Source organism: Motacilla alba, chromosome 13 (assembly GCF_015832195.1).
Source record: "Motacilla alba alba isolate MOTALB_02 chromosome 13, Motacilla_alba_V1.0_pri, whole genome shotgun sequence".
NCBI classification, from domain to species: Eukaryota; Metazoa; Chordata; class Aves; order Passeriformes; family Motacillidae; genus Motacilla; species Motacilla alba.
In genome coordinates this window covers 2,299,333-2,307,410 of record NC_052028.1, presented here as the reverse complement: position 1 = coordinate 2,307,410, position 8,078 = coordinate 2,299,333, and the positions used below count along the sequence as shown (strand labels likewise).

General features: G+C 58.6%; 2 protein-coding genes across 2 annotated transcripts; both read left to right on the top strand.

Annotated features, from left to right (window-relative positions):
• The first annotated feature begins 50 nt into the window (after positions 1-50).
• Positions 51-2,930, top strand: LOC119706705 (protocadherin beta-15-like). The gene has a single exon (XM_038150640.1). It carries the CDS (start codon positions 288-290, stop codon positions 2,727-2,729), a length of 2,442 nt encoding a protein of 813 aa, XP_038006568.1. The 5' UTR covers positions 51-287; the 3' UTR covers positions 2,730-2,930.
• Positions 2,931-4,994: 2,064 nt separating this feature from the next.
• LOC119706708 (protocadherin beta-15-like) lies at positions 4,995-8,078 on the top strand. Its single transcript, XM_038150644.1, has one exon. It carries the CDS (start codon positions 5,547-5,549, stop codon positions 7,986-7,988), a length of 2,442 nt encoding a protein of 813 aa, XP_038006572.1. The 5' UTR covers positions 4,995-5,546; the 3' UTR covers positions 7,989-8,078.

Genomic DNA, 8,078 nt, shown 5'->3' with positions numbered 1-8,078 from the left:
AGACTGACAGACAGGCTCGACTCAGCCCAGCCCAGCTCAGCTCAGCTTAGAAGAGCTCAGCGCAGCCGGGCGGAGGTGGCAGCGGCTGCGGCAGCGAGCGCTGCCCCGTGTCAGCCGCTGCCGGGACACCCCGGCTGCGTTACGGCCGCCGGCCGGAAGCTCCGACAGCGAGGGAAGGCGCCCGCCCCGCACTTGGCCGCTTTCCGCGGGGAATCGCCCGGCACACCCGCCACACCGACACCGACACCGACACCGACACCGACACCGGCCGCCGCCGCCGCCGCGCCATGGCGCTCGCAAGGCAAGTGCTTTGTCTCTGTGCTTTCGTGTCGCTGCCGCTCGCTCGCGCCGAGCCCATCCGCTACTCCGTAGCCGAGGAGGCGCCGAGCGGCTCCCTGGTGGGCAAGCTGGCGGAGGACGCGCGGCTGACGCCGGCGCAGCTCTCGGCTCGCCGCGCCCGCCTGCTCTCGGAGGACGGCCGGCAGCATTTCGCCTTAGAGCGCGCCTCCGGCCGCCTCGTCGTGGCGGGGAGGCTGGACCGCGAGCAGCTGTGCGCCCAGTCCGCCACCTGCATGCTCCCCTTCGAGCTGCTGCTCGACAACCCCCTGCAGTTCTTTCGGGTCGAGGTGACTCTGCACGACATCAATGATCATTCTCCCGTCTTCCCCGAGGAACGAGTGACTTTTAAGATTCCAGAGACGAGCGACTCGGGTTCACGTTTCCCTCTGGAGGTTGCTCGGGACCTTGATATTGGCAGCAACACAGTCCAGGCGTACAGCATCTCTCCAGAGACCGAGTACTTCAGTGTCTCCTATGGAAGTCGGACTACTGGTGACAAATATCTTGAACTTGTTTTAGAAAAGCCACTAGACAGAGAGGAGCAGGCAGAGATGGATTTCAGTGTTATTGCCGTGGATGGTGGCTCTCCTCCCAGGAGTGGGACCATCGAGATCTCTATTACCATTCTAGATGCAAATGACAATGCTCCTATATTCTCACAAGATCGTTATATTGGGAAGGTTTTGGAGAACATGCCAGAGGGCTCTGTGGTTCTGACTGTGATGGCAACTGATCCGGATGCAGGAGTTAATGGAGACATCTCCTATCAACTCAGTCAGGCAGTGGGACCGAGTGATTCAGCATTTGTGATTGATCCCATGACTGGGGAAATTAAACTCACAAAACCTCTGGACTTCGAGGCAGCACAAAGTCATGAGCTCAGTGTGAAAGCCACAGATGGAGGGGGCCTTTCAGCAATCTGCAAGGTGCTGGTGGAGGTGGTGGATGTGAATGACAATGCCCCAGAGGTGGTGGTCAGCTCGTTCAGCAGTCCCCTCCCCGAGAACACAGAGCCCGGCACGGTGGTTGCCCTGTTTACGGTCAGGGACCGGGATTCCGGTGCCAACGGGAAGATCTCCTGTGCCCTGGAGGATCAGCTCTTCTTCTCGCTGCGGCCAGCCTATAAGAATTACTATGAGCTGGTGACGGTGAGCGCGCTGGACCGCGAGGAGACGCCTCGGTACGTCCTCAGTGTCACGGCAGCGGATGCGGGCTCGCCTCCTCTCACAAGCACGCAGAGCTTCACCGTGGACATCTCGGATGTCAATGACAACGCGCCCGTCTTCAACCAGACCTCCTACACCATGTACGTGCGTGAGAACAACGTGCCCACGGCGTTTGTTGGAGCCGTGAGTGCTGCAGACGCCGACGTGGGGCTCAACGCCAAGGTGACCTATTCCCTGGCACCAGAGGCAGGCGCAGAGCGGCCCTCGTGCTCCTGCATCTCTGTGAACTCGGAGAAGGGACACGTGTTTGTGCTGCGGCCCCTGGACTACGAGCGCCTGCGGCAGACCGAGGTGACGGTCAGTGCCTCTGACGCGGGCTCTCCTCCGCTCAGAGCCAACGTCACCGTCCGCCTTGTGGTGCTGGACGAGAACGACAACGCCCCGCTGGTGCTCTACCCAGCGCAGGAGAGCGGCCCAGCCTCCAGTGAGCTGGTGCCCGTGTCGGCTGAGGCGGGCTACCTCGTCAGCAAAGTGGTGGCCGTCGATGCCGACTCGGGCCAGAACTCCTGGCTCTCGTACCACCTGCTGAGGGCCACCGAGCCGGGGCTGTTTTCCGTGGGCGCCCAAAGCGGGGAGGTGCGTCTGAGGAGGCCGGTGACGGAGAGGGACAGCGTGAAGCAGCAGCTCGTTGTGCTGGTCAGGGACAACGGCAAGCCCCCGCTGTCGGCCACGGCAGCTCTGAGCGCTCTCCTGCTCAAGGACTTGTCGGACGTGCGCCTGCCGCACAGCAGCCCGGCCAGCGAGGATCAGGGCGGCTCCCTGACCGCCTATTTAATCCTTGCCTTGGTCTTTGTCTCCCTGCTCTTCCTCATCTCCACCGCAGTCTTGGTGGCTCGCAAGGCGTGCAGGAGCAAGGAGCTGAAGGCTGGCCACGTGCTTTATGCTGCCGACACCTTGCAGAGCGGCCCGGCCGATGCAGCCGCTGCAGGGACCCTCCCCCGCGCCTACTGCTACGAGCTCAGCCTCACAACGGGCTCGGGCAACAGCGAGTTCAAATTCCTCAAGCCCATCCTGCCCAGCCTGCCCCCGCAGCGCTGCGCCGTGGGCCAGGGCCCGCGTGAGGATCAGGATTTCCCCGGTGTCCCTGTCAGCACCGAGGACATGGCCCCAGACAGTGCTGGCACTCTCTCTGCAGGACAGTTCAACGCTCTTTCCTTCAACTAGCCCAGGGTCTGCACAGACAGAGGCTTCTTGGCTCTTGGGAGGAGGGGATCCAGGCTGCAGCACGTGGCAATGGGTCATCTATAGAGACTTTCAATTGGTTTAACTGACTTCCCAAAATTTTCTTCAAAGTAAATGTCTGCCAGTCCAAAAAGCAAGGAAGGATATTAAAGAACCCAAGGTTTTCTTACTTAGCTTTTAATGGGTTTCACCTTTTCTACAGCCTTTTCTAACAGGCTTTATGTGTGGTTAGCCCTCAACCTATGGTCTGCTTTCTCTTGCTGCCTGACAATCCAGGGGATCTTTTTGTTCTGATCTTTAAGGCAGTATCACTGCTGGCCTAATGAATCATATCCTCACTGAAATGCAAAAAAAAATCTTCCAAGCTCTGGAAAACCAGGAATCTTTTAAATACTGAGTCACAATATCATGTGAGCATTAGGCCTTTTCTTCCCTGGGTTCTGGATCTCTTTCTGAGGTGTGGGCTCTGTGTGCTTTGCTTTCTTGTCACCATATTTTTCCATGCAGACATTGAAGATCTGCAGGTGCTTCAGTAGTGCTCTCTGGTGAAGCAGGGAGTTGCTCCCACCCAGCCATTGCAACAGAGGCAGCTCCAGCCCGGCTGGGAAGGAGGTGATATGGACCCTTTAGCCACAGCAGTCCCATCTTCCTTATCTAGCTCACAGCAGAGCTGCAAAAGGCACAACAAAATCTTCTTTTGGCCTACAAGAAGGGCTTGGGAGTTCTGTCACCTCATGATTGCCTTGGAAATACAGCAGCACAAACAATGTTAGCATAGACTGTGACTCAACAGACCTGTAGAAACACGTTCATTGTTAATTAATGCATGGAAGGAAAAAGTCCACAAATACTAAAACAGAATTATTGGAAGGTGCAGTCAAGAAGAACTTTAGAAAAAAAGACTTTGGGTTTGGTCTTTTCCTTGTCGTTCCTGAATACCAAGGCTCCTTGATGGGCCTGGAAAGCTGTCCCCACATGATTTTCTGTGTTTGTGTCACAGCATTTGCATTCCCATGTTTGCCTTTCTCCTCTGAAATGTACTGAGCACTGTACTGAGCGTGTTCCTCTAGAGAAGGACTGCCACCCCACCTAGAATAACTGGCTGTTTAAGTGATGTCTGTGATGCATGAAATAATCAGAAAGCCTCCCTCACACTGTGATGTGCTGGAGTGATACAGTTCAATGTTGTAAATTGGAATAACACTGGGATGGGAAACTGAAAATATGTGTTAGACTGAAATAAAGCGAACACCCTGAGTCCTTGTGTGGAGACCGAATTCTTTGTAGATACATTCCTTCTGGGAAAGCCCTGTCAAGACTTTTCGAAATTGTGCAACTTACTTTCTCACTGTGTCCCTTGTCTGAAGCAATGTTGTGTGGGCACAGTTCCTGAGTGGGGTGATGCAGCCAGGAGAGTGTGCATTGGCATGCCTGTGCCGTCACTATCGCTCATCCCCTTCTGGGAGTCTCCCCTATCAGGATGACCCCGAGATGCGTTTGAAAGTCTTTTTTCCCAGCCCAGCTGTCAAAGAAGGAGTCACAACTCTTCGACTGTAGTTCTCAAGGTTGTTTATTATTTCTCATCTCTTACATTCTTTCTCTGGCCCACCGAGATCTGTTCAGCAGGTCAGCCAGAGGCACACGGCACACCTCCCGGGCTGCTGTTGTCTTTTATACTGAAAACTACGGGTACTATGTTTGTACTGATGTTCCAATACCTATCACCTGTGTTAGTCAGTTTCTACTGAGAACCAATCTAAAAGTGCCAACATCGCTCACATCACTGAGGTTAGAAAGAAGAAAGAAGAAGGACAGGGCACGCCCAAATCCCTCCATCTTGGGACCCCAAACCTCCATTCTAAGAATCCCCAAAATTCTACTTTTTGCTCTAAGACAACAATTATTATGCGACTTAAACTTTTGTGACTTGTAATTCCTCATACAAAGTTACTCATTTGTTCCATGGGTCAAAATCTAAGTCACAGCTGGCTTCGGCTTCATGCAGGGTCTCAGAGGCCCCTGGAAGGGGCTCGGGCCATCCTGAGCAGTCAGAAGAATGTCCTGGGTTCCGACATCGCCCGTGCTGTTTCTCCTGCCGTGGAAGGAATCCTGCTTGGGTGTTGTGAGCTGAGCCTCGGCCTCAGGCTGCCCTGGTTGCCGCCGCGTTCCGTTCGTGCCCCGGCTGTCTCGGTGCGTTCGGGATCGCGGGCCGGGCCGAGCGGCAGCGCGGGCTGCTGGCGGCGGCGGCTGCAGTCCCAGCGCGCACCGCTGGGTGGTGCCCTCGGCCAAGGCGGCGCCGAGCGGCTGCGGCAGCGGAGGCGGCCGAGCCCGGAGCGGCGCAGCCCGAGCGAGCTGAGCCCAGCGCAGCCAGACAGACAGACAGGCTCGGCGCAGCGCACACTGACAGACAGACAGGCTCGGCGCAGCGCAGACTGACAGACAGACAGGCTCGGCGCAGCGCACACTGACAGACAGACAGGCTCGGCGCAGCGCAGACTGACTGACAGACAGGCTCGGCGCAGCGCAGACTGACACACAGACAGGCTCAGCCCATCCCAGGCCAGGTCAGTTTAGAAGAGCTCAGCGCAGCCGGGCGGAGGTGGCAGCGGCTGCGGCAGCGAGCGCTGCCCCGTGTCAGCCGCTGCCGGGACACCCCGGCTGCGTTACGGCCGCCGGCCGGAAGCTCCGACAGCGAGGGAAGGCGCCCGCCCCGCACTTGGCCGCTTTCCGCGGGGAATCGCCCGGCACACCCGCCACACCGACACCGACCCCGGCCGCCGCCGCCGCCGCCGCCGCGCCATGGCGCTCGCAAGGCAAGTGCTTTGTCTCTGTGCTTTCGTGTCGCTGCCGCTCGCTCGCGCCGAGCCCATCCGCTACTCCGTAGCCGAGGAGGCGCCGAGCGGCTCCCTGGTGGGCAAGCTGGCGGAGGACGCGCGGCTGACGCCGGCGCAGCTCTCGGCTCGCCGCGCCCGCCTGCTCTCGGAGGACGGCCGGCAGCATTTCGCCTTAGAGCGCGCCTCCGGCCGCCTCGTCGTGGCGGGGAGGCTGGACCGCGAGCAGCTGTGCGCCCAGTCCGCCACCTGCATGCTCCCCTTCGAGCTGCTGCTCGACAACCCCCTGCAGTTCTTTCGGGTCGAGGTGACTCTGCAGGACATCAATGATCATTCTCCCCTCTTCCCCGAGGAACGAGTCGCTTTTGACATCACGGAAAAGACTGATCCTGGTTCACGTTTCCCTCTGGAGGTTGCTCTAGATCTTGATATTGGCAGCAACACAGTCCAGGCGTACAGTATTACTCCAGAGAACGAGTATTTCAGTATCTCCTATGGAAGCCGGACTGGTGGTGACAAATATCTTGAACTTGTTTTAGAAAAGGCACTAGACAGAGAGGAGCAGGCAGAGATGGTTTTCAGTGTTATTGCTGTGGATGGGGGCTCTCCTCCCAGGAGTGGGGCCATCGAGATCTCTATTACCATTCTAGATGTAAATGACAATGCTCCCATCTTCACACAAGATCGTTATCTTGGGAAGGTTCTGGAGAACATGCCAGAGGGCTCTGTGGTTCTGACTGTGCTGGCAACTGATTCAGATGCAGGAGTTAATGGGGACATCTCCTATCAACTCAGCCAGGCAGTGGGACAGAGTGATTCAGCATTTGTGATTGATCCCATTACTGGGGAAATTAAACTCACAAAACCACTGGACTTCGAGGCAGCACAAAGTCACGAGCTGATTGTGAGGGCCAGAGATGGAGGGGGCCTTTCAGCAATCTGCAAGGTGCTGGTGGAGGTGGTGGATGTGAATGACAATGCCCCGGAGGTGGTGGTCAGCTCGTTCAGCAGTCCCCTCCCCGAGAACACAGAGCCCGGCACGGTGGTTGCCCTGTTTACGGTCAGGGACCGGGATTCCGGTGCCAACGGGAAGATCTCGTGTGCCCTGGAGGATCAGCTCTTCTTCTCGCTGCGGCCAGCCTATAAGAATTACTATGAGCTGGTGACGGTGAGCGCGCTGGACCGCGAGGAGACGCCTCGGTACGTCCTCAGTGTCACGGCAGCGGATGCGGGCTCGCCTCCTCTCACAAGCACGCAGACCTTCACCGTGGACATCTCGGATGTCAATGACAACGCGCCCGTCTTCAACCAGACCTCCTACACCATGTACGTGCGTGAGAACAACGTGCCCATGGCGTTTGTTGGAGCCGTGAGTGCTGCAGACGCCGACGTGGGGCTCAACGCCAAGGTGACCTATTCCCTGGCACCAGAGGCAGGCGCAGAGCGGCCCTCGTGCTCCTGCATCTCTGTGAACTCGGAGAAGGGACACGTGTTTGTGCTGCGGCCCCTGGACTACGAGCGCCTGCGGCAGACCGAGGTGACGGTCAGTGCCTCTGACGCGGGCTCTCCTCCGCTCAGAGCCAACGTCACCGTCCGCCTTGTGGTGCTGGACGAGAACGACAACGCCCCGCTGGTGCTCTACCCAGCGCAGGAGAGCGGCCCAGCCTCCAGTGAGCTGGTGCCCGTGTCGGCTGAGGCGGGCTACCTCGTCAGCAAAGTGGTGGCCGTCGACGCCGACTCGGGCCAGAACTCCTGGCTCTTGTACCACCTGCTGAGGGCCACCGAGCCGGGGCTGTTTTCCGTGGGCGCCCAGAGCGGGGAGGTGCGTCTGAGGAGGCCGGTGACGGAGAGGGACAGCGTGAGGCAGCAGCTCGTTGTGCTGGTCAGGGACAACGGCAAGCCCCCGCTGTCGGCCACGGCAGCTCTGAGCGCTCTCCTGCTCAAGGACTTGTCGGACGTGCGCCTGCCGCACAGCAGCCCGGCCAGCGAGGATCAGGGCGGCTCCCTGACCGCCTATTTAATCCTTGCCTTGGTCTTTGTCTCCCTGCTCTTCCTCATCTCCACCGCAGTCTTGGTGGCTCGCAAGGCGTGCAGGAGCAAGGAGCTGAAGGCTGGCCACGTGCTTTATGCTGCCGACACCCTGCAGAGCGGCCTGGCCGATGCAGCCGCTGCAGGGACCCTGCCCCGCGCCTACTGCTACGAGCTCAGCCTCACAACGGGCTCGGGCAACAGCGAGTTCAAATTCCTCAAGCCCATCCTGCCCAGCCTGCCCCCGCAGCGCTGCGCCGTGGGCCAGGGCCCGCGTGAGGAGCAGGATTTCCCCGGTGTCCCTGTCAGCACCGAGGACATGGCCCCAGACAGTGCTGGGACTCTCTCTGCAGGACAGTTCAACGCTCTTTCCTTCAACTAGCCCAGGGTCTGCACAGACAGAGGCTTCTTGGCTCTTGGGAGGAGGGGATCCAGGCTGCAGGAAGGGGCAATGATTCCTCCAGGGCAAATG

What these genes read in the sequence shown, in the direction of transcription:
- LOC119706708 (XM_038150644.1), top strand. Translation starts at nt 5,547, where the DNA reads ATGGCGCTCGCAAGGCAAGTGCTTTGTCTCTGTGCTTTCGTGTCGCTG.
- LOC119706705 (XM_038150640.1), top strand. Translation starts at nt 288, where the DNA reads ATGGCGCTCGCAAGGCAAGTGCTTTGTCTCTGTGCTTTCGTGTCGCTG.